Below are 26,297 nucleotides of genomic sequence, written 5' to 3' on the forward strand. Positions count from 1 at the left end.
GAGACGTCGCCCCTCTCTGGCGCTCGCTGTCGGATCTGCGGAACTGCGGGGAAGTGTGATGAAACGGCCAGAAAGCCTTGCGCATTGTTTCGCTTTTGTAGACAAGATGAATGTGCGCAGAATGACAAAGAATTGTGCTCGTGCATGTGCATCAAGATGAGGCGTAATCCATACTACTCTAACCCCACAATGGACCTCACACGACGCTTCACTAGTATCCAAAATGTGACGTTTCGAGATGATTATGACTCATTGATTCTTCCAAATGTGCTCTCACATGTTGAGAGGGGATCTCTATTACACACATGCAGTGCAATGACGGTGAGATTTACCACACCTGCTAACAATTTCCAATACAAGAAATTCTACCTTTATGCAAAGACAGTAACGTGCTGTTTTAAAGGCAACTGGTTGGTTGTTTTGTATCGGATCTGGTCTGAATGTGTACCTAATGAAATGACCTCTGACCAGTCAGTGTAAATACTGTCAATAGATAACTGCCATGATACAGTCAACAACTGTCTTTCATACAAGTACATTATCCATCCTCTGTGTAATTGCATCTCGGTCACGCACGCACAGACTGCTGCCGTGTGATGTTGTGCATAGATGTGATTTAGTGCCAAGTCAGAGGCGAGGGGGTCATCTGGGGGCAGTTCCCTCTCAGCAATACTCTGATGGACTTCACACCAGGTTCCACTCACTGGACAAACAAACAAACAAACCTGGTAGAAGAAGCTGTGGGAGGGAGGGGGTGGGGGGGTGGGGGGAATTGCACACGCCAAGTGGACATTTGGAGACGAGCGTTGAAGTGCTGCTGATCCAAGTTGGGATTTTATGTCCTTGGCGAACATTTGTGCTCTACTGAGTGACATTCTAATTTGGGGTTTGCATAAATGTTCATGTTAAAATAAAAGTAGTTAAAAAAGGTCTAATTCATTTCTATTTCTTATTGCTTTGAATGGAAATGTCCTTAATATGTTGCAGTCTCCCTCCCAAATAAAGAAACTGTGTAATATATTTTTATTAAGAAACAAAGTACTCAGTACTAAACAGTAATAATGACATCATTAAATAGAATGTAAAGAATTAAACAGTTTGTGTATCATGATTATTTCATCGCGGCTCTTTCTGGTGTGCGCGACATGGCCACCGGGCGGCAGTATAATACATACGTAGATACACGAAGAAGACGGTCACAACTGCTCGGCCAGCTGCAGTCATATTAGTCATTTTTCGCAGAGGATAAATGTACGCCTATGATTGTTGTTATATTGTCTGTCTACATGCGTTGCTGGACCATTTATATTCAAATATGCGTTCATTAAAGCTTTGTAACACTGCCACATAGATGCTATTCGTTAGCCCGTCTATGGCATTACCTATTATGTGTTAGCATTAAGACCACCTAAAGACAAATTCATGTGGTTGTTTCAAATACAGAGCTCTTCGTTTAGTTTGACAGTAAAACATTAAACATCTCAGACTAGGAATGCTCATGCTAAAAAAAAAAAAAAAACGTTAACAACAATGCATTGTGCTGCAGATGTACAAAATCACGCATTTGTCATCCTGCTCACGACATAACGCTAATGTTAGCGCTGACGTTTGTGCTCGCTGCAACATGTTTGTGCTGCGGTGAGAAGTCTTCATTGCACAATCCGCATGCAAGCTAGCGTTCGTATTTATAGACGAGCACAAAGCAGCCCAATAAATGTCAATAATCAGCGCGGTGCTGCTGTCACACTGTGCACACATCCCATAAGGACACCAAAGTAGCTACAATCCCTTTGCTATTTTCCCCACCGACTGTCCTCATCCCGCACGCGCTTGTCCGCGCTCGCTATAAACGACAATGTTGGCTCTCTCCAGTGGGATTTGCCGTCAAACTGAAACTAATTACTAGAAAATAGAATTTTGTGTGCCTGTGTGGATGGACGACTGAGCCGGATTCCAATTGTTGTGGTCACTCTGCTTCTTTTTGTGTTTTTCTGCTTTAATTTGGCTTCCAATTCATTTTGATCAGTACAAGCTCCCGTGCTAATGAATGCTTGTCAAATAGGACCGGCCGGTCCCGTTCCGCCCGCTAACGACGCCTCGGGCTCTTTTTCAATTAAGGTGTGGAGGCTTGGAGGGATGTGCGGGGGTCACCCGGAGGTCGGCTCTCTTGTTGAGCCACTCACATCTTCATTAGAGCGCTAGCGTGTTCTCATTAGGTCCCGACGCCCCGCTTTGCTCGCTTCTTTATCTTCTATAAACTAATTAGGAACCTAATCATCCTCCACCCACGGTTTGGACTTCAGACCCTTTCGAACTGAACGCTAAATGATCTTAGCTAATGACCTTTGGGTAGTTATCGGGGTAAATTTGAGATTTAGAATGCTTTGTAGAGCGGCACGGAGCAGCAGTGGTTAGCACAGCTGCCTCACAGTTCTGAATCTGGGCTTCGTCCTTCCTGTGTGGAGTTGGGATTTTTGGATTTTGGATTGTTTCTGACTTCCTCCAGTTTTCCAAAAACCTTGGTGCCTAACCCGTTGTGAATAGCGATGTTTCATTGCTTCCCACAAGTTTGCAATTCGCTACTAGCGAATTCCTGTTCACAATTTTTTTTAACCTATCCTCTATGGTATTTATTGAATACTTTTGTGCTCTGGCCAAAGCCCTGTCTAATATAAAAGTATTGCTTTGGCGCCATCTTGGCGCCAAGGAACTACAGTGGTACCTCGGTTTTTGTGATTAAGCAGTTCCAGAAAGTCTGACTAAAAATGAATTGTATGAAAAGCATTGCAAAATTTCCACAGGGAATACACTGCAATTAGAAAATATTTGCCCCCTTCTCAAATTTTTTGCATCGTTTCCCCAATTTAAACTCATTCACTGCCAGCCCACCCAGTTACATGGATATTTGACTTCTTAATCCGTCAATGGCAGTGAATGAGTTTTAATCTTTAAAATCATCAGAAAAATTTAAATTATATCAAAGATAATCCAATTCAACATAAAATGCACTTTTAAAATGGTGATTTTAATATTAAGGGGAAAAAAATATTCAAGGGCAGGAGATTCACTTAGACAAGACTAAGCCCTGTCTAACAGAAAAGTAGTGCTTTGTTGCCATCTTGTGGCTCACAAACCTTTAGGGGTCCTCAATTCCTTGCAGATTTTCACCATTCGTGGTACGGCCTCCTGCCGTGTTCATCCGAAGAGCTTGCAAACTACATTCCGTTGTGTTCTGTACAATTTCACCTTTTTCTTTCAAGTGTTTGGGGGATTCGGATTAATACTTGTTATGATCATAACAATCATTAAAGAAAATGACAAAAAAACATTTTGTACCAAATCCTACTAAATTGCAATGGAATGAGGCTAAATTTTGCTCCTGTACTTTTGCAAGGTTGTCAAGGTTGTTTTTAACTAGCAAACCCCTAGACCACCCCACTAGCTTGCCTCTCCTCTCCTCATCTGCCGCGATGCGTTCAATGCACAGATGTGTCACAGGTTGTGTTTGGCTGTCAAATCCGTTGGCAGCCCGTGCGCGGATCATTAGCAAAATTCATCTTCCTCTTCCCACCGCCACCGTTGTTTTTCTCCTTGAAATCCACGAGGCGGCAACTGTTTGCACCCCCCCGGCGCCAACACCCCCTCCCCTCCACATCCCCCTTTTACTGTGCTTCCTCTGATTCATCTTGTTACCTACCGAGCGATGGTGTTGTACTCACTCGTTTGTTATTTCCAACACAGTGCTCCTTTCAATTTTCTGTCATCCTGTCTTCATCTCTGTGCAAATTGCACTCTGATTGACTTCCACAATGCAATCTCCTTCTCTGTGCCCCCCCCCCTCCCCTCCCCCCCACACACCACTTTTTTTTTTTGCAGGAGTTGGTGGGCAGCAACCCACCGCAGAGGAACTGGAAGGGAATAGCGATCGCCCTCCTTGTCATTCTGGTCATCTGCTCGCTGATCGTTACCTCTGTCATCCTGTTGACACCAGGTACACCCCGCAGGATGGACTATTGGGTGGGGGTGTGGGGGTGTTCGGTACTCTGTTTGCATGGTCATTATCATGCACAGACGCGGCCATTAGCTCGCCAATAAATTGTAACACAAACAATGCAAAGTATGAGCGCACCGCTGTCCTTAGTCCAACGATCACTTCGGCCAAGGTGGCTCATAAAAGTCGGGATCTGTTTGACGTCAATGAGACCTTCTCACATTGTTCACGGGGAAGCTGAGCTTGACCTTGAAGTGTGTGTTTGGGCCTTCACAATCAAACGGAGCTTAACACCTCCACCCAGGATGTCACAGTTTTGTGCGTGTTATAGCAAAACGAATCCAAAACTTTGGCCAAGGAAGTCAGTGTTTCATTCTGGTGTCTATCCACAAATGTTTCAGTTCGAAACTGTGACTGGTGATGAGGACCATGTACCCATTTGATCGTCATTTTTTAGATACACTACTTTTAAAAATTAGGGATCTTTGGCTATCAGGTGAAATTTCAGGTTGAACCTAAAACGCACTGTACCTTTACAGTTGACCTTAATTGGACCTTCCCAAAGCTTTTGAATGCATGTCCAAGTGTTCAAAGTTTCTGTCATTTTTGCACAACTTGCTGGTCTCTGAAAAGAAGCTGAACAGCAAAATTCACAACAGGTTACCTTGATCTCTGCTTCTTTGCCCAACTAAAATTTGACATATTTTAAAAGAAGAAGAGTTTTTGCTTTGACAGAACGTGCTAATTTTGAGATTATTAGTCTGATATCGTCGTTGCCAGGCGGAATCCTTGCATCTCCGAAATCACGACTGGGTTACCAAACACTTCATTGTTCAAGTTGGTGTCATACCTTATATTGCTACTGTTGAGCACCAGCATCATCATCAGTCCCACAACCAAAAGCATGTTCAATTGCTAAAATGCTAATAAAAAAAAAAAAAAAACATTGCTAAAAATTGCTGCCCCTTCCTTCTGCACCAAAGCACTACAGCAATCCATTTTAAACAAAACAGGCTAACTCCATCCATCCATCCATTTTCTGAGCCGCTTCTCCTCACTAGGGTCGCGGGCGTGCTGGAGCCTATCCCAGCTGTCATCGGGCAGGAGGCGGGGTACACCCTGAACTGGTTGCCAGCCAATCGCAGGGCACATACAAACAAACAAACAACCATTCGCAATCACACCTATGGGTCTTCAATTCATGTATGTTTTTGGGATGTGGGAGGAAACCGGAGTGCCCGGAGAAAACCCACGCAGGTACGGGGAGAACATGCAAACTCCACACAGGCGGGGCCGGGGTTTGAACCCGGGTCCTCAGAACTGTGAGGCTGACGCTCTAACCAGTCTGCCACCGTGCCGCACACAGGCTAACTCAAATATATCAAACCAAACTATTTCTATTGTCTAGAAAACATCCAGACTTTCAATCTTGAGGCGACATAATGCAGAACGGCTCCCGCAGAGTAAGGCAAGAGATGGAATTTTGCAACCCTTCAAAGATGTTCGAGAGCGTTAATAGAGATGTTCTCAAGCAATTTTCAGCACTTTAAATTTGTTAATAATGCATTAAAAACAGATGACGTGGGGAAAGACCAGTAGTATCGATTTGTGAAAAAAATATTATTTTCCGACCGACAGCAACAATATGATCCTTGTATATCATTTGAAATCACTGGGCTTTGATGTAAAGGGAACACCTGCAAAAAAGAATAAAATTAATATGGCACTTCCTGTCTTTGCTAGATTAAGACACTTCCAGACGGGCCGCTTTGGATCGTATTGAAAATGAGGTCAGCGAGCTTTAGCATTAGCATATATAAACTGCTGACACCGCGCACACTTTGAGATAAAGGAAAGGGATTTGCTCCTTGCTATTTATAAAAACGAAGTCATCTGTCCAAGTCAGCGTTCTAATCCGTACATCTGGTTATCGTAAGTGACTAAAATAAAAAATCGTCATTTATCCTTTGAACTTGACCATCTGACGTGTCTCGTTGTTAAAGAAAATCTGCCAGTGGGGAGCATCTGCCTTAAAAGGTGTTTGTCTTTCCGTTAAGAAGTCGTTGAGGATTAGTGGGTGCGCGTCCATCTGTTTGACGCAATATGACACAAACACACACACTCACTAAGACACACACATGGTGCCGTCGCATCACTCCTTTGAGTCGAATTCTGTTTGTGTGTCCGAACTCTTCTTACTTTTGCATCTTTGTGTCATTGCGTCAAGATGAGTTGCTGCTTGCATGTCCTCGTCAACTTCTAAAAACTTTCAAACCGCATCACTTGACTTCACAGTTTGTTGGCTTTATCGCTAAAGATGCTCTTTGATGTTGTTTGGGCTCTCAGTCCAAAATTAAACATGATTCAGTGGGTTTTAGAAGGCAATTGCAGTTCAAGCTCCATTGTGGAGAAACCTTTTTTGGAGAAACCCTAAAATATCACATTCCATTACAATAAACCTGCACCATAACCCACTAAGCACATACTTAATGCGAAATAGTCAACACAGCTTGTGTACTGGAGCGAGTTGTTATGGTCTAAAATGTCAATGAGGCCATCTGTTAGCTGCAAGTTTGGAATACAGATCGCAGGACCAGACAGTTTTAGGGGTTTTTAGGGGTATACAGGTCTTGTCACTGGGTTGGTAACATCAAAGGTTCTGGTTTTGGTAACCTTGACATTTGACTGACTTACAGCTTGCGAACCTGGAAAATGTAGCAACATTTACTTTGGAGTCTAATAATTTGTCACAAGAATTTCCTTTGGGAGAAATAGAGATTCTCCCTAACCCTAACCTAATTTACCCTATTCTACCCCACCTTAACCTAACCAGACCGGACCGGACTCAACTTCTAAACGAACCAGCAAAACCTGACACTAAACCTACCTACCCATCCTTACCCTAACCGACCCGTCCCTATCCTATTCTATCCTAATCGAACCTAATTAACCTGAATCTACCAGAATTTAACCTAACCTATTCTAACCTAATGTTACCTACCCCTACCGATCGGACTCGAGCCTACCCTAACCCTAATATACCCAAACCTAACCTACTAACCTAACCTAACTCTACTTACCTGTACCTACCCAACCTTACCATAACTAAACCATACCAGACCTGACCTTAACCTTAAAGCTAGCCCAACCTTCCCAAACCTAACCAACCCTACCCTGAGCTACACTAATCTAACCTAATTAACCTTAACCCTACCCAAATTACCCTAACCTAACCTACTATGACCCTAATTGTAACACAAACCTAACCTAACTCTAACTTATGGCATACATACTGAAGTTGAGTTTAATGCATACAAATGGACTCTTACTATATGATAACAATAATTGTAGTTTCGGAATGAATGCAAAACGTCACAGTTTCTACTCTGCTGAATCACCTCCTTTTGGATGATCTTTTTCATTTTTGCTGTCTGCAAACATTTTGAGCTGAAGTGTAGTAGCCTGTGTAATTAGCAACATTCCCTGCATGTCCGCACAAACCTCTCTGTACTTTGTCTTCTTCGTCTTTTAACACGCGCCGGTGAAGAAGACTTCAGACGAGATGCTGCCTCGTACACGCAATTTGACAGCTGCGGTTAAGCTGACAGATTCCCGCCGATAGAGACGACGCAACTTTGATCCCAAAATGCTGGTTTTGCTTGTCTTGCCAGGAGATTCCTTGCGGGGGAAATAAATCCAGACAAAATGTGTTTTAAAGAGAAAGCAGCCAAAGGTTAATCACGTCCTCCTGTCTCTTGTGTGGCGGTGATGCCGGATGAAATGAAGATGAAATGATGAAGAGCATGCGGTAGCTGCTTTAAATAGTCAAAGAGCATAGGAGGAGCTGCTCTCAATTAAATAGGATCTTAGTCATTGGGGTCATGCTTCCTGTGTGCCGTTTTCATTGTTCAAGATTTAAACGCTCGCAACCTGCAGGGAGTTGTTGAGATTCAGGCGGCGACCCGTGGGCAAAATAGATATTCATGCTCATATGCCCCCCCTCCCTAAAATGCATTTGTTTCTTTGTGTTTACAGGTGAAGATGACCGTCTGGCTCTCAAGGCCAAAGTGACCGTCGAGGACCTTTTTAGAAAAGACTTCAGGGTCCACGACCCGAACGCTCGATGGCTCAGCAGTAAGAGCAGGGTTTCTCTTCACGCTTTTGCTTTCACCTACCAGGTGTTTTTGTTAGCAATCTGACAAGACCCCAAATCTGACTGAAAAGCAAGATTTGGAAACGTTTATGTGTGGAAACCATGTTGAGGCTGTGCGATCATTTATGAGTAGAGGTTGCTTCACTGGTCTGCATAATTGCGATCTTTGTCCTGAGGGTAAAGTCTTTCCTGGCTTGATTTGAAATGCAGTGATGTGTTGCGCTCCATGAAAAATCCTTCCATGGTTCCTGGCAAGGAACCACAAACGTTTGACATCTAATTGACGACAGTAAAGGCCATTCGTCAAACCAGAGCATCTCTGTAAAGGTTTTCAGCATCACCTGTCATCAGCCTACAACTTTGTCTTTACATCTCAGTGATTCTCAGTCTCAAATCCGCACCAAGACATTTGATATTCACCACATACGTTCTTTGCTTTCAGAGCGTTTTACATGGCAAAGCAAGAATGAGCAAGACGATCGTGGAAGCAACATGTTTTTTCTAAAATTTCCATGTGATCGTCTTCCAACTTTGTGGTAGGTGGTGTTTTCAGGAAGATAGGTTAGGTGATGTTGCTAGTTTTGGAGTTTATTTGATTGGATGTCTTGTTTGGTGGGTGAAGAGTAGTCGTCTCCAAACCTGAAGGTTGCAGGGTCAATCCTCAGTCCTTCTATGAGCAATTTTTGCTTCTGATGGTCACTAGATGATTGAGGTGACAGCGGCTTGAAGGTAGAGAAGTGCTATACAAATGAATGCCCAAGCCCATTTATTTACTTATACTGACAATTTCATTATGCCTCTGTGGATTCCCGATCTCGGTTATCTTCTTCTTGGGGGTTGAAGATGTTTCTATCTTCCAAAGAACGATCCTTCTATTTGACCTTTGTGAACTGTTTCAATATGCAAGCCACAAGCTCACTAATGAGAAAAGAAAAGGTACTACATCTAAGTTCAATTTGGGGACAGTAAGAACTGAAGAACACTTAAACGGAACCTTTTGCATTCCAAATTTGTTGCGTCACTTAATGACGCCCAAGAAATATGTCAAACATTGTTGTGAGCCAATACAATGGGCATTTAAGTGTCTTCTATTTCCGCCGGCCAATCTGTCCGTCGCCGAATTCTGCTGTGTGTTTGTGTGCGTCCGCCCGCCAAACCATTTGTTCCGCACGTCCAATTACCTGCGAGCGCAGCACTCATATTTTTCCCGCACGGTGCAGGAGGCGTGCGGGTGGCGCTATTGGTGCAATAAATAAGCGGCAGCGCAAACACTCACATAGCTGCAGGGGACCGACGACGAGGAGGGGAAATTATAGACTTGATTTTCCACCACGCTAAAACCGCCACCGGGCATCACTACCTAGACGTGACGGGATAACGAGGCAGATTTTTTTATTTTACTTTAACCAACACGGAGAACAGTCCTTGCTCGTTATACCAGCCCCACTGATTAGCTCTGGTATTTTTTCCCATTAGCGGCCCATCCGACACGCTGATGAGCACCGTGATTGTTGGGACTCGTTTCTGTGATCACGACCTCTGTTCCTCGTATGTTGTCGAGGGATGAGACTCCTCCCCAGTGGCCCGTTTTGGCGCCGCCGCAAACACGAATCCATCGCGGTCCAATGAGCGTCGCCGAGAACAAAGCGCTCTTAACACATCTGGAGGCCAACATCTGTTCGGTGTCGAGCCGAGCAGAAGCTGCACGGCAGGCAGGTTCAACCGTAGAAGATCGTATTATCTCCGCTTTAGTTTAAATACTTTAATGCCGAGAGAGTTAAGCATCGCTAAATAGTTTTTTTCCGAAGGATTCAACAAAGAAGAAAATCTCGGGTTAATTTGAACGGGTTCAAGGTGAATTTAAGATCCAACACAATCAGTTATAATGCTGGTCGATGTTTAAAATAACATCCTCTATAGTCGTACAAGTACAAGAAGACAGAAGACAACACAAAGTTAATTACTGTTAATAGGAAAACAAAAACATCCATTCATTTTCTATAGTGTATTCCTCTTTAGGGTCACGGTTGAGTTGGAGCCGTTTTGGCCATGAACAGGGTCCACCGTAGACTGGGCGCATTCCGGGCAGTTCGTCAAAGTACGAGCCCTGAGCACACACACTTACGCATGCACGCACACAGATAAAGTCATCAGCTGATTATTTGGCTTCATTCTTACCCTCACCACCTGTCCTCCTTTTTTGCCATTCCCCACTTCCGCTGAAAATGAAATTATCAGAGCGGCGACCGTCACTTGGCCGCCACTTTTATGTTTCCTTAACGCAATTAAGACGCTAAACCAAGTGATCATGCAGCGCTATCATTACGCAGTGTAAAACTTTAGCGCTTCTTGTTGAAGATGATGAAATAATGAATTTGTACTGTTCCTCGCTACCGAGCACTGGAATGCTTTTAATGGTCGTTATCACTAAAGAATTATATGTACCTTTCTTACTACTACAATACGAGACATGGTAACTACACTCCGCTAATGGTGATAATTTAGTTTAAACGGGATCTTATGGAAACTAGATGTTCTAATTGCTTGAATACCAATATGCGGGTCTCTCAAGTGTGAAATTATACAGCTAAGTACACTTTTGGTAATGTGTTTATACAAGCCGTTTACATTTTGGCCCTACTGTGACTCTTAGCATTCTCCTTTGACATGGTTTCAAAATGTATGTAAAGTTGATCTTCTGTATTCCCTTCTGTACTCAGGTTGTTCTATTGCTATACTTTTTTTTCCAGTACTGGTTATAACTCCAGTGTACTATGTGTTAGCATGTTAGCCTTCAAGCTCATGACGCTCAACAAGCTTTACATGAGCACCTGTCCATGAGACGTCCCTAATGAACACGATGGGTCCGAGTGGGTTGTTAGCTTGCTACCTTTTAGCATGGAGAGAATTTCCATTTTCTTGGGCATTAAAATAGTTCGACAACCACACTTTGATCCCCAATTCAAAACCCTAAACCAGGTATAAAACCACAATTTGAAACCCTAAACCAGGCTTGAAATCCTAATTTAACCTCCTAATCCTAATGATAAACCATCAATCAATTTTGAAAAGTTAAACTAAAATCCTAGAGCAATCTTAAAAGCCTAATTTGAAACCCTAAGCCAGACTTGAAACTAATTTATTAACCTAAAACAGACTTAAAACCCTCATTTAAAACCATGAGCATGGCCTAAAACCATAATTTAAAACCATGGTCTGGCTAATTTAAATAATGGCGCCCTCACACCAAGCTTCTTGGCAACTACCCGGGCGAATATCCTCCGTTTTCTTTTCATCATTATCAAATCCAAACGCTAAGCAGAGCTACAGTGTTGTTGGATGCACAGATCGGCATCAGCTTCCAGCCTTATCAGCTTCTGAAAACGCACATCTGTTAGCAGTCAGGTTCTAACATGCAAAAAGCAGCTCAATTCCATGAGTAACCATTCCCAAACCAGCCTTGTTTCTCCCATGATTCTAAATCTAATATGCCGTCTTCAATACCAACGAAGTGAAAAACGGTGAAGTCTTAATTGACATTCAGGCGGCTGCCACTGCTCAGAGAGAATGAAATATGAACGTCGAGGTCGATTTGAATAATAGAGCGCAGGGTTTGACGTCTTATCGGGCGGCGGAGACATCGCGGGGAGGTTTGCGATAAGGCGACAAGGACTTTTACATCTGCTGCAGGTTTCCGTGGCGACAACGGGATTATCGCTTGTTATTAAAGATCGATGGATAAAAATAAAAAAGTTCCGGGAAGTCTTCTTTGCTCACAGATGTCATGTCGTTTATTTGGAATCATCCCACAATAACTCGTCAATATTCAGAGGGGGTGTACTGTGGAAAATGTATATTTGGTGTGAATACAAATAAATGCTGTCTCTAGAGTCTGCAACTAAACAACAAAGTGACTCGGATTTCTAAAAAACAATTGTCTGTGATTTAGTGTCCTTGAGTAACTAAACAGCAAAAGGTAAGCATAAATGCAGCACAGATTATCTTCTGATGAGAATGCCATGATAAATAAGCATTTGGCCATGTCTGTAATACCCTAATTTGCCACAAGATGCTAAGATCTGGCTAATAGGAAAGTAGTAACCAGTGTCAAGGAAGTGTGTTGACGTGGTACATCACTGTTCTGAAATCTTTCTTTGTTGGGGGGAAGATAAGTTTAGCCAAATTGTTAGCGGAAGCCATGTGTTAGTTTTTGCTCTTCTAAAACTATTAATATAGGTCAGTGTTTCTCAAAGTGTGGTACGAGGACCACGAGTATTACTCAGGCTCCCTCTAATGGTATGCAAAAGAATCACTTAATTAAATGTTCAAACAAAATCTTAGTGACTTAAACTTTTTAAAAACATCTAGTACAGCACATTTGTTACCTATAGTTGTATTTAATGTTTAAGTTCAATACATTTGTATTTAATCTTTAAAAGTTTGAGAACAACTGATATAGGTAATTCAGATTTTTTTTTTAAAAGAATGTAAAAAAAGATTTTTAAAAAAGCAAGAAATATGCTGTAAAATTACATCAGTAATTATTTATCCTTTTTTTTTTTTTTTTTTTTACAAACACATGACACAGACGTTAATATTAGGACACTTGACACCTGTTTGAAATTGTAGAGATTAAGTCATAAAATGTCTCCTTCAATATGGGAATATCGGCATGATGCCGAAACTCCAGCTCGCCGCTATCAGCATTGCGAGCGCGTGCGGCGGCCATCAATATAAATCTCCCGTGCAGTCAGGTGACTGCAGTTAGGAGACGTCGCATAATCAACATTATTCCGCCAACGCCAAGGTGAAACCCGCCCCGCTTTAAAACCCTGTGGGACGCCTCGCTGGGACTGGAGCAGCTGCTCGTCATTTTAATACGGCGAGCAAGAGCTGTTTGTTCTGCACTCAGCCAGCTGGGCATGCCGGCAAGAAATGTTGACTTTGAGAGTGTCCCGTGCCCGCAATGTGCGTTACGTCCTTGTAACTTGTGTCACTACTGTTTACAGACCCTAAATAGCACAAAAAAAAAAAAATGACACCTTCCCTAAAATTTTTTATAACTACCTTTATTAACATCCATCCATCCATTTTCAACACCGTTTATCCTGGTTAGGGTCGCGGGGCGCTTGAGCCTATCCCAGCTGACTTCGGGCGAGAGGCGGACTACACCTTGAACTGGTCGCCAGTCAGTCGCAGGGCACATATAGACACAGATGACCATTCGCAGTCACATTCACACCGTCGCTGAGTGGGAACTGAACCCACGCTGCCTGCACCAAAGTCAGGCGAGTGTACCACTACACCATCAGTGACCCCACCTTTATTAACAAAAATATAGTTGTTTTTTTTAGGGTCTGGAACAGATGAGTGGCATTTCAATTCATTACAATGAGGAGTTTCTTGAGTTACAAGCTTGGTCAAGGTACCACTCTACTTCATTGACACCAATTGTTGTACTACTTTTGCGACATGGCATTGTACTACTATTCCGACAGGGCATTGGTAGCATCTTGGGACATCTTAGGACGTTTCAGAAACAGCATGGAATTCACAAATAGATGAGTGTTTCAGCAAATAGCGTGGATTAGGTTCCACAGGAAAGGCAAAACAAATTAATCTTAGTGACTTCTTTTTCTTTCGCCCGCGACACGAGTAACGACTCGTGTGTCACCTCTTAAAGACATTGGGCGACGGGCCATTCGCTTGCCAATGAGACATCGCTAATGAGCATAAATATTGACTGCAAGCGTACGGTGTTGATTTAGTGTGGCGGAACAGGCGCAGGGGTCAACGCTAACACTATAACGCTCCGTCTTCTAAATACCCAGAAAGAGGAAAAAATCGTGCAGCCGTCTTTCATTTGACAGCTGTCATTAGTCAGACATTCGAGTTTTCACACAAACGGAGGAACAGAAAAGCGTCTTCAGTGTGCCTCTCAACAATTTGAGGGCGACGCTATCTGCTAAAACATTACACAGCCAAGTTGTCGTCTGGGATCCAAGTCTGAGCAAAGCTGTAAAGACCGATGTTTTTTTTTTTTTTTGTCGTGTTTCATCACAGTAAGGAAAATTCATGTTAACCCCGCTTATACCAATCCACCCCATAGCCACTTTGCCTCTTAGCATTAGCTCCCCAGCTGGCTTTTGACTTCAACCCTAGAAGTGTTTTTTATTTATCAAAAAAAAAAGTTTCATTTTAAAACATGGAAATAATTTGGGTTTGTGTGGCATAAGGAAGCAACATTATCCGTTTCCATTTTCATTTACCTGGTTAGCTGGATACTAGTCTAGCATGATCAGCCCATTAAGCCCATTAGGTTGTTAGGTAATTAAACTGGTGAAGTGTTATTTGACATGCAGATGGATGTTAGCTGAATGCTAACGTTCCATCTTTTAAATCCCAAGAATCAAAGCAACCAAAGTGATGCAGACGGCTTTTATTTGCTGCGTTGTAGGCGCCCGTCAAGTGTGCGATAACAGTTATTCACTAAGATAATAAGTTAGTTAGTGTCTCAAATAACTACTTTTAAATCCCCCAAAAGCTGGCTAGCTTGCTAGTTTAATCAGCCTGTCATGTGTCCACAGTAATAAGTCAGTCAGTTAGTTAGTTAGTTTGTTGACCTGCAGGCAGATGCGATCCGAATGCTAGCGTTCCATCTTTTAAACTGAGAAAGCAGCAAAATTGCTGCGGCTGTCAGTTATTTGACAGAAACAAGCTGTCAATATTCATGTTCTGTTTTTAGCACAAAGTGCGGAACATAAACGTGAATGTGGTGCCCTATATTCGTTACAGAGTGTCTCGTGAAAATATTAGAAATCTCTTCGCAATTGTCGCCTTTGACACAAAGATGTAAAACTAATGTTTTTGAAGTCAAGTTTCATGCCAGGAAGAAATATTCTGCCTGTTAGCATAAGCTAGGTTATGAATTCTGACTTCTTTCCAACTATAGTTTTGCTTCAGAAATGTTGCATCTATTTGAACTTTTTAGACCTCCTTCCTTTCATTCTTACTTCAATTTTGTTCCCTTCATTCCCACCTGCGTTGTTTTATTATCTTTCTCAGTATCTTTTTCTTCCATCCTTCCTTCCTTTCATTTCTTTCTTCCTCTTCTTGTTGTGTACGAGGCCTCCCTGTCACATTTCCATTATTTCCATGCATTTTGGAAGCGGGCCGCCGGTTTGCTGGCACATAATAAAAGCTTTCAGCGGGCGCTTGAAAGCCACCAATTGTCTGCCCGCCAAGAGGGAACGAGACAAAAGGTGATGATAAGTAATGAGGGAAGCAACACTGTCCTCCCACACACAAAACATACTATGTGTATGCTTATGCTCTTACCAACACGAGGCATTGTTTCTTGTTTTGCACCTAACAATGCTAGCGACAGCATGACTGTGTAGCTACTAGTGCAAGCATATCTTGCTCGTGAAATTATTTGATAAAGATAGATAGATTATTATTGACGGTGATATATAATGAATTATAATACACCCCATATGTACGGTGTAGAAGACATCAATCGATGTGCATACTATGTGTTCATAATAGTTCTAGTGCACACTGAAACTTTAGAGGAATTAAAGACAGAATTACAAATAATGAAATGTACTAATTGTGTCACATTTGAACAATGAGTGCAAATTGAGAGCTATAAATATGGATAAATATATAACAGTGCACTGTAGTGTAACTACATTATGTCTAAATGTTTCAGCTTTTGTTGCCATGGTCACCAATGGATATTTTCTTTGTTTTTCTTGGTTCATAATTCATGTCAATGCACCCGTTCCTCGCCGACAGTCCCGAGGTCCCACTGGTATGAACCTTTTGAGACTAGCAGTGGTTGGAATAGCCGAAGCTAGCGAGGCTAACCGCAATTGTCATCCACGACCAGCTGATTTTCGTACTCTCGGAGCGCTCACATCGATAGTCAACTCAACGACGAGTCGTTCAGCCAGCCCCGAGTGTTTTACGTAGGAGTAATTGAAATTGATATACTGAAAGATGCACAGTATTTGAGCCAGTGGTTTTCTTGCTTTTGCTTAAAATAAATCTGCAGAGACTGAAAATGACATTGAGGGGCTGGAGAGGAGTGCCGTAAGTGTTTTGATAAACATTATTTGCATAATCTAATATGGGTTGAGCAACTGGAAAACTATTCTTTAACTGAATCGGTTTATTAGTTTATTGAGTGGCGTGATGTGGTTAGGTTCATAGCTGGGAGATCATTCTTTTCCTGCTCTGGATGGTGAAGCAGTTTTTTTGACTGATATGTTGTACAGCGATATTATGACTGAGTTTATTAGTGATGGGCTGACGGCGTTGGGAGGATAGTTTCGGTTCCAGCTCAACTCCCATAATATCTGCACATGCTGCTTTGGCTTCATTTTGGAGGGCAAGTGAATGCAAAAAAAGCCAGCGAGTAATGAAGGCTGATTGATACGCCTGCTTAAAAAAATATTGTGAAAAGTGTCTGGCAGCAGCAGCGGGTTGACTGCAGCCCTTGGTACTTTTCATATTTTGTCAGCAGTTTCATTCTTGACGCCTTTTGCGCATTTGTTAGCGCTCATTCGTCAAAAAGCATTGAAATTCCACTTGGGCTCTGGAGCAGTAAGAAAAAAACTCTCTATTGCTGACTTTCTTTCACTCAACACATAAAAGAAGCAAGATGAGGTTATTATTTGACTATATAACACATAAGTGTGGTTTAAGATTGTGTTTAGTGTTTTATGAATCGTATCTGTGCCATCAGGTGGCCGAGATTTAAGATTGTATTCCTGCTGTTGACTTTATGCGGTCTCACCTAGACACCATAATTCATGCTCACTTTCGCGTGCCGTTTATACACGACCACTCGTCTCCTGCGACCTCGGGCGTCACGCGGATGTTGTGGAACCTGAGAGAAAAATGACATTTTATGGTTCGCTTCATGGCTATGTTTTGTGTGGCCAAATATTCAGTAGCGTCAAGTAGCAAAGTCCAAATACTTTGTTACTGGGCTTAAGTAGATTTTTCAGGTATTTTTAGTTCTGATGACTTTTTATTTTTACTCCCACATTTGAAAATGAATAGCTGTACTATCTACTCCTTACTTTTGTCAAAATAGGCTCGTTACCTTTTTCAACCGCAGCTAAAAATCATCTTTGCTTTTTAATTGTTCTACTTAAGTACTTTTCAGAATCTGTACTTTTTTACTTTTACTTAAGTAATCGAGTTGTATTAGTAATTCTACTTTGGCCAGTGTTTTTTCAGTGTACATCTACTTAAGTACAGAGTGTGAGTTTTGCCACGTCTGCATATACAATATTTTGAGTTGTGTGACTTTCAAAGCAAATTTGGAAAAAAAAACAATCTTTAAAATTCATCATTTTATTCAGCAAAACATAAGAAATCATTTGATCCTCACTGAACTAAAGTCTTCTGAACTTGAAACACTTACGCGGCTTTAGAAGCAGATTGTTTTTTCAGAAGTTGCATCTGGTTATATGCTAAGTAATAAATAAAGTCTAATTATGCTACAGTAATAGTTGCAAAATTAGTGCCAAATAGGAGGCATATTGACACTGATACATAATGATATAATAAGAACTTATCTTGCACCCAATATGAACAGTGTGTGAGATGTCTGTTGACGTTCATAACATGCACGCATAATTAGCTAAACACAAAAATTCAATACACATCAGAAATGTATTGTTTTTTTTTAAAGTAAAGCCAAAGAAAAAGAATGTATTAATAAAAGCCTTGGTGCTTAGTGAATGGCTTGCTTGTTCGGTTCCGGAGTAGAATCCATGCTTTGTGCTCTTTTAGTATTTCGGTTGAAGGGGGGGCGGGCCCCTCCCGGGCCCCTCCCCCTCCCATAGGTCAAGATATAATAATGTTATTGCTATGATAATGTCGGAGTGATGATAATGATAATCAATTCCTCAAAGACACGTGTCTGAATCAGGTACTTGTCTTCGTCTCACACAGACAAACAAACATTTCCAACAACAACACAAAATGATCATTTGTTGCTTGCTTAAGCAAATTTGGAAGCATATTATCACTAAAATGTCACATTATTATTATCATATGAACATGTAAATAGCAAGAATAAGAAAAGTTTACGAGACTCAGTGATGCAACCATGCAGTGTCGGCCTCGCTCTACTTCCTGCCACTCTCGGGGGGGGGGCTCTATGTGCGTGGCCCAAGGCGTGATGCTGTATTAATAAGAAATTGCGCCACGAGAGGGGCCATGGATCAGAGCGGCAAACGGCACCCTGTGCTAACACGGCGCGACGGATTGAGGGGAAGCGGTAACGCCTCGGGTAGTGTGAAAAGATAAATAGCTGCCGGCGTCGAAAAGCAAGCGAGGGCGGAGAGAGAGCGAAAGCGGAGAGTTTGAGAGGCGACGGAGGGACGATAAGGATGGAAGTGATGAGGCGGAGGAAGTCCTGACGAGGGCGGCCGGGGGAACCATCTGAGAGAGAGTCACAGCGTCGACATTTCACGCGAGGAAAGCACCAAACTGGACAATCTTAATCCAGCTCACACTGTACACCTTAGATCATACATCCTCTATGTCAGAATGTTGTCATGCACTTTCATGCACGGTGATCACTGCAGTGGACAGTTTCGTCCAGTGGGCACTGTGTCAGTGTGCATCAGTCACTGCAGAGGAAAACAATTCAAGAGCTCTTTTTGTCTTTATGTGTGATGTCAAAGTTGAGGATCAGTCACTACAGTGGATGCCTCTTGAAAAGCTCTTTTGGTCTATATTTACAATGTAAGTGTGCATCAGTCAGTCCAGTAGAAAACTATTCAAAAGCTATTTTGGTCATTTTGCATAATGTCAAAATTGCGCATCAGTCACTACAGTGGATTCGTTTTCAAAAGCTGTTTTCATCTATAAGCATGATACCGAAGTTGAACATCAGTCACTACAGTGGGTGGTTTTTCAAAAGTTTTCTCTTTGAACGTTGTCAATTACGTGCATTAGTCACTACAATGGGTACCCATTTAGAAGTTGCCTATATCCATAAGGTCAAACCTACGGTCGCTAACTTACTTAGCTTACTGTTACTACAGCCGCTTTCTTCTGTTTCTCCTCAATTTGTAAGCATATTTGTCTTTTTAGAATACGCCGCACAGAGTCAAAGTGGCAAAATGAAGCCGCTCTGCTTTCCATACTCATTAATGGCGTCTTAGTATTCCGTCGGATTTGTGTAACAAGGAGACAAAGGCGGCGGCGAAGCAAAGGGGGGCGCCGGACTTTGTCAGTCTAAAAATATCCGCCTTTGCTCCCGCGAGCACGTCGCCAATCAAAGCTGCAGTAACGGTAATTTAGTCACCTCTAATGGTCAATTAGCTAGCAGCTAGCAAACACGCGGCATAACAATCTCCGGCTGCTAATGAGCTCAGCCAATGAATGTGTGTGTGTGTGTGCGTGTGTGTGTTTATGCGTGTGCATGTGTGTGTAAGTGTGTGTGTGTGTAAGTGTGTGTGCATGTGTGTGTGTGCGCACTTGTGTGTATGGCTTAGCAGAGGCGAGTCGATGGACTGCAGGTGGACGTGGACGGCTTGTTAAACAAGAAGGACAAGCAGCATCAACTTTCACCATCTTTCTTCCTTGGAGGGCTTTACACGGACAATTTTTCTTCTACAAACGCGCAGGAATTGTTATGAAATGCGGGAGGTCCGACACAATTGGCATTCATTGACATTCGTTGTAGTCCACCAGAAGGAACAAGATGGAGTCATTGGATTCACCACCACAGTCGAAAATCTCTATGCACAGAACACTTCTACCACAAGAATCTGAGAATATATTTACAGGGGAGGGCAGGGGGTAATCAGAATTTCAAGAGAATGGTCTTTTTTTTTAATAAGTAATACATTTTGAGGGGAAAAAAAGTCTTAATCGCTAGAAAATAATGCAATATTTATTAATATTAAAACGGTCAGATTTAAAAAAAAAAATAAACTGTTTAAATTCAATTTAAAAGTACCAATCTTAAAATAATAGTTGTAATGTCATATTTTGGATACATTGTTATTTTTTTAACATTTCATATTGAGGTCAAATTTTTTTCAGGCTAAAGTGTAAAATTACAAGACTCAAATCAGAGTTTTTTAGGTAAATAGTTGTATTTTTTCAGGATAAAAGTTTCAATAGTACATAAAAAAATTCATATTTTATTTAATATTAAGAAAAAAATTTTTGATAAAAACTACACATTTGAACATCACTAAATAGATGTATAATAAGTGTAATATTATGTGAATAAGGTCAATTGTTTTCCCCAGATAAAGTTGTATTTTTACCAGAAAAGAAATTCATCACCTAACAGAGAATAGAGATCAAAAATCTATTACGTGAAAAAAAAAAATCATACAAGTTGTAATTTTTTAGATACAAATTCATAATCTCATAAAAAGGTCATCTTTTTCAAGAAAAAAAAATCCTTATGTTGCAAGAATACAAATATTTTTTTAAATATAAAGGCTCATTTCTGCCAAGGTCGCAATTTCTTTTTTAATGTAAAAAGTTGTAATATTATATGAACAAAGTCAGATTTGTTTCGGTAAAAAAGTATATCTTTAGATTAAAGGTCATAATCTTAGATGAATCCTCACAATATTTTTAGAAAAAATATAAAAATCTCAATATATTCAAAGGCTCTTTCTTTTAGGTTAAAAGTTGTATTCTTATTTTAAATAGAAAGTCCTAATATTACGAGAATACATTTGTATTTTTGGGTGGAAAAATAGTTGTATTATTACAAAATGAAAGTATTACAGTTCATTATATTTAACAGGGGAAAACATTTTCATTTTCCAACCATTTGTACATTCGAGGAGCATCGGAACTTCAGAAAGGGCAAAAACTCACTCAAGTTTTGCTGCATTAAATAAGCAATCAAAATGTGCTGCTGAGAAAAAAATGAAAAATGTATCTTTCAGTAAGTTATTATCTATCCTAATCTCCTCTCCCTTCAGTTGACAAGATCATTGCACATGGTCCTTATCAACATTCTCTCTTGCCAAGCTACCGAAAGGTGTGCGAATGTGTCACATTGAGTCGTCCTCACATTGCGATGAATTAAAGCCGGCCGGCCGCACTGAAGCCTCGTTACATTTGACGGCTTCGCTCTGCTTGCGTCAATTTGAACGCTCCCCGTGCCTCCGTTAAGCCGCGCGGCCGCCGTCTGTTTCGAGCGCGCCGCCGACCGCGACCGAAGTGACCGCACAGCGGACTGTCCGCTTGTGGCCTTAAAACATTCGTGGCCCGATTTACTAAAAGTTGAAACTCTCGAAAACGGGCGAAAAAAGCCACACAATTCATTTCACTCGTTTGCAATACTGGACGTTTCTACCCGAGCGTGCAAGAATTAATTTGATTAATTGATCACGCGCAGCAAACCTGAGATGAAGTGTGTTGGCTGTCTCGAACTCGTTCACGGCCGTGGACGTTCATATCCGTCGACTGGAATCCAAGCGTTTACTGCCAGCGATGAATATATTTGTCAAGTATGTTTTTCACTGGGTTGCCATCAGAAAGCCCTTGCTCTTTATCTTGTGATATACAGTATTATGATTCATGGGACTGCAGGGGACTGTGTAAAACAATGTCCTCTCCTCCGCAGATAACGAGTTGCTGTACCGCGACCGTGACGGCAACGTGCTCCGCTTGGACGTGGACGACGACGACAAGACCATCCTGGTGAATCACAAGAAGTTTGTAAGTCATCTAAAGACAGGAAGAGAGATAGAGACAGAGAGGAAATCAATTCTAATTTTAGCGCAGCTTCAGCAATTTTTTCCATTCCTTTTTTTTCAAAGCTTCATTAAACCGACTATTATTCGTCACAAATGTGCTGCGCATAGTTAATACATGGCTTGTTTTTTCCCCCCCGGTAAACATCTCCAAGGAGGCCCAAAGATGAATGCAACTTGCCCAGCCACACGTCAGCCGGTTAAAGACTTAATTCAAATGAAACGGCGGCGTGCGTGCTTAATGGTGTCGTTTCTCTCCCGGGCCGTAGGAGATGTACAAAGCCAGCAAGTACGAGGTGTCTCCAGACATGAAGCACGTGCTCCTGGCTTACAACGTGGCACCGGTGAGCTCTTCATTGCTTTTGCTTTGTTCATACGCTGTTTTCGTCTTTGTTTTTAAATGCTGTTAATCATGTAAAGCACTTAATGTTTCAGGAACTTCTAATTCTCAATACTTGGAGTTACTCAATTATGTACTACCCACTTAGCAGGACTTTCTCTTGGCCCTGATAAATGACCCCAGAACTAAAGTTAGGCAATCCGTCCTGCGATCCAAACACACAACAGCTACATTTCCACCTAAAAGTTCCAGGAACCTTTAATTATTGGCACTTCCAGGAACTAAAAGGTTGAAATCAGATGTTCAGAGCTACAGACCTCACCCCCAAATGTTCCTGGACCTTTCAAAAGTACTCACCCACCTAGCTGGGACTTCTTTTGGTCCCGTTAATAAGTTTGACCACAGTCCAAATACACACAGTATTCCTCCAAAAGTTCCTAGTTCTTGTCCCAGTTGAAAATGTGCGATACTGCAAAGTTATGTTATTTAGTTGCAAGTTAGTTGCACTTAATTCAGACCTGACAGCTTTGCTGCCCAAACATGCTTCTGTGGGCTGCAGTTTTATTATTCATCTGCAGCGCAGTCAAGTTATTTGATGTTGTTAAAAAAGTGCCTCCTTCCAGGTGTACCAGTACTCCTACACGGCCTTCTACATCATCTGCAGCCTGGAGACGCCGTAAGTCACCGCCGCACTATTTGTCTTCAACGCTCCAATCACGTCCCCATCGGGAATAAATCGACCAATCAAATGAGAGCGCAGGTGCTTGGGTTTGTCACGCATTTCCTTCGCAACATGAGCTCCGATTAGCCTTTTTCGCCACACTTTCCCTCACTTTCAGCAGCTTCTCCGTCTTTTTATAGACAGACATCCGTGGCTTAAAAAAGATTTTAACGGCTGGCGTTATCTGCCTTATCGACTGGTTTTTCTTCATTACAGTACATATCATAGAGGTACTACTCTCGTACTAGTCGCCTACACGCATACTTTACTCATGTTTTTGTATCAAGTTTCAAGCATTTATTCAAGGGACATCAGCCTCTTCTTTTTCTCACCACTCACTGCCTTCAGACGCATGGTTAAAAATAAGAAATTTGGCAAAATACGGAAAACCGAAAACGCGAGCACAAAACACGACAAAAAAAAGTTTACTTTTTACTACAAGGTAACCATGCGTACTGACAGTGGTTGTGTTATTCGTTGCTTCCATCTCGTGGCAGAGTGTCTGAAGTTCGCTCTGAAATAAATTATTTTACAGCAAAAATCATTCAAGCAATGCGAAAAACAAGTAAATTGGAGCACTCGTAAGCAAAGCTGCCGCTGTAGCTATTCCTCGTATAAATTCCTGGTCAAACGTCTGACCTACATGTGTTTTGCCCCTGCAGGGAGACGTGGAACTTGAACCCGCCCGAGGTGCGCAACGCTCAGCTGCAGTACGCCGGCTGGGGGCCGCAGGGCCAGCAACTGGTAAGGACCACATTCGGTCTCCTTCCAGAGTCATTGATCGAGGTTCCAACAGTTATCACCCCAATTGGTTACTACTCCCTGAGCGGAATCTTCTTTTGGCCCCGTTAGTCAATGAAATATAGACAATAATTCAAACGTTCCCAATTCCAGGCTTAAACTTAGAAACTGCTGTATAACGTTTATACGGTGCAACCTCGTTTTTTTTTTGGTGATTATTCCATTCCAGAAAGTCTTACTAAAACCGAATCGTACGAAATCCAAAGCAGTATTTTCCATAGGAAATAATGTAAATCCATTTAATTCGGCCCAGACACTCAAAAATTCACAAAAATAAATTTTATAGAGATTAACTACAGTTTAACATGGCGAAAACTGTCAAATAAATATAAATGACTCATGAAGTGGATGAATAAACACCTGTTAACGATTATTGGAGACTCTTGTGTACTCCCACTCGTTGCACAAACTGGGCTGGGATCCGCTCCAGCTCACCCGAAACCCTAATGTGGATCGTAAGCATTATAGAAAATGGATGGCGATCCATTTTATTGGGAGGTCGAGCATTTCAAGGGTTGACGACGCGGCCCAAAACACTTGAAGAATCCTCTTTAGTTGCTGGCATGCTCGTAAAGTGTGACGGTTTACGATTGAGTGATGCACAGTTCTTGATTGGGAAAAAGGCCAGATCGGCAAAGCACTGAAAGACTCTTCAGGAGGTTTTTGTTTTTGTTGTTGTTGTTCTTAAATGGCTGTTAGTTACTGGAGCGTTTTCAAGTTCAATTTGACTTTTCCAGGTAAACAAATTTTAGGCGTCTTCAGCCCTTCATGGAACGTAATTAGCTTCAGTCTGGGAAATTGATGACATCCTGCAGCACAACGCTATTAATTACCTGTTATCTCGTCAGTGGATTAATTAGCACGCGGGATAGATTAGGTTTGGCCTCGAGATGGCTGACATTTGTCGGGACGTTTGGGGGGATTTTTTATTTATTTATTTATTTTTTGACCGAGAGTCATGGTGAAAACGTGTGTGGATGTCAAGGTTGGTCAGTTGGGTCGCAAAAGCAGTTGGACAAAAATGCCTTTAAAACATGGATTTGAAACCCTAATACTCATTTGAAACCTTAACTTCAAACACTAACCCAGGTTAGAAACTGGACAAATAACTCATGAATATGCGACTTGTTCGTGTATCCCCTCACTCACGCTGTTCACAACCCTTGTCCTGCATGCTTCTTCTCCTGTCCTTGTAGTGATTTACTTTTCTCATCCTGTTTACAATTAGGGCTTTGTCTTTTGTCTTCATTACTCTGTCCCCTCTAGAAACTTTGTTCTGTTTGACTGCTCGATTCTGACTCTCAATAAACATCAATTATAATACTAAGAAACCACAGCGGAAGCTTAAAAACTCCACTGTGACACAGTATAACTGTTCCGGCATAAAAGGGACACAGATCCTCCATTCTGCTTGACCTAACAGCTGAACAGGACAAAAAAGGAAAAAAAAGAAAAACAGAAACTGGAATATAAAACCCTATCCTTGGCTTCAAACCCGAATTTTAAACCCTAACACTGACTTCAAATCCTAATTTGAAACCCTACCCCAGACTTCAAACCCTAATTTAAAACCCTAACACTGGTTTTCAGCCCTGAATTGAAACCCTAACCCTCATTTTAAAAGATACCTCAGGTTTCAAACTCTAATTTAAAGACCTAATTCCAGTTTAAAACCCTAATTTCAAACCCTAAAGCTTTTTTAAAGCCTCAATTTGAAACCGTAACCTAGGAAACCTGGATTTGAAACTCTACCCCAGGCTTCAAACCCTAATTTGGAACCATAACCTTGGCATGCGACCCAAAATTGAAACCCTCGCCTTATTTTTAAACCCTACCCCAGGTTTCAAACGCTAATTTTAAAACCTAACCCCTGCTTGAAACCCTACCTCGGTCCTCAAACCCTGAATTAAAACCACAATCCTGGTTTAAAGCCCTAACAATAAAACTCTAACCCAGACTTGAAACCTGAATAAAAAGGTTCCCTAGGCTTCATATCCTAAATTAAAAATCTAACCCTGGCTTGGAACCGTAACCGAGGTTTAAAATCCGAATTTGAAACCCTAACCCAGGCTTACAACTCTAATTTGAAACCCCAATTTGCAACCATAAAACGAGTTTCGAGATCTTAACCTTCATGACAGACTAAAGGGTCAACATTAGCAAATCAGTAGCACCTATGTCTCCCACAATGCACCTTGACTGTGCTCCTTTGTTGAATCCTCTCTGCATACTACGACTGCCATGTTAATGCGTCTCATATATTATTGAAACTGTCCCGGCTGAGGACGGAAACCACGGGTCAAAATATGACCCGTGGCAGCTGAGAGTGAAATTAAAGGTCTGCTCTATTTACCCAGAAAGGGGGTCAGGTCTTTTCTCTGTGTGCCGCGACCTAGAAAAGACTCCATGTGCACTTCGGAGCAACACATGGGGTCCTCGTCGCACGCCTCCTCACTGACGAACCTGCTAGATTTATTGTATCTTAGCCATCGTTATTATTCTTATTTAACATATACAATTAATTAAGATGT

General features: G+C 41.7%; 1 protein-coding gene across 3 annotated transcripts in view; it reads left to right on the forward strand.

The window, feature by feature from the left end:
- LOC133470018 (dipeptidyl aminopeptidase-like protein 6) overlaps positions 1–26,297 on the forward strand; it is a 134,898-nt gene that overhangs the window by 84,880 nt on the left and 23,721 nt on the right. For all 3 annotated transcript variants that reach the window (XM_061757815.1, XM_061757818.1, XM_061757816.1), the window contains exons 2-7: positions 3,877–3,991; positions 8,027–8,125; positions 21,775–21,869; positions 22,174–22,248; positions 22,868–22,920; positions 23,628–23,709. In XM_061757815.1, coding sequence (XP_061613799.1) covers positions 3,877–3,991; positions 8,027–8,125; positions 21,775–21,869; positions 22,174–22,248; positions 22,868–22,920; positions 23,628–23,709 — 519 coding nt within the window. The remainder of the gene's footprint in view (positions 1–3,876; positions 3,992–8,026; positions 8,126–21,774; positions 21,870–22,173; positions 22,249–22,867; positions 22,921–23,627; positions 23,710–26,297) is intronic.

The sequence above is a fragment of the Phyllopteryx taeniolatus genome, chromosome 20 (genome assembly GCF_024500385.1).
Source record: "Phyllopteryx taeniolatus isolate TA_2022b chromosome 20, UOR_Ptae_1.2, whole genome shotgun sequence".
Classification (NCBI taxonomy): Eukaryota; Metazoa; Chordata; class Actinopteri; order Syngnathiformes; family Syngnathidae; genus Phyllopteryx; species Phyllopteryx taeniolatus.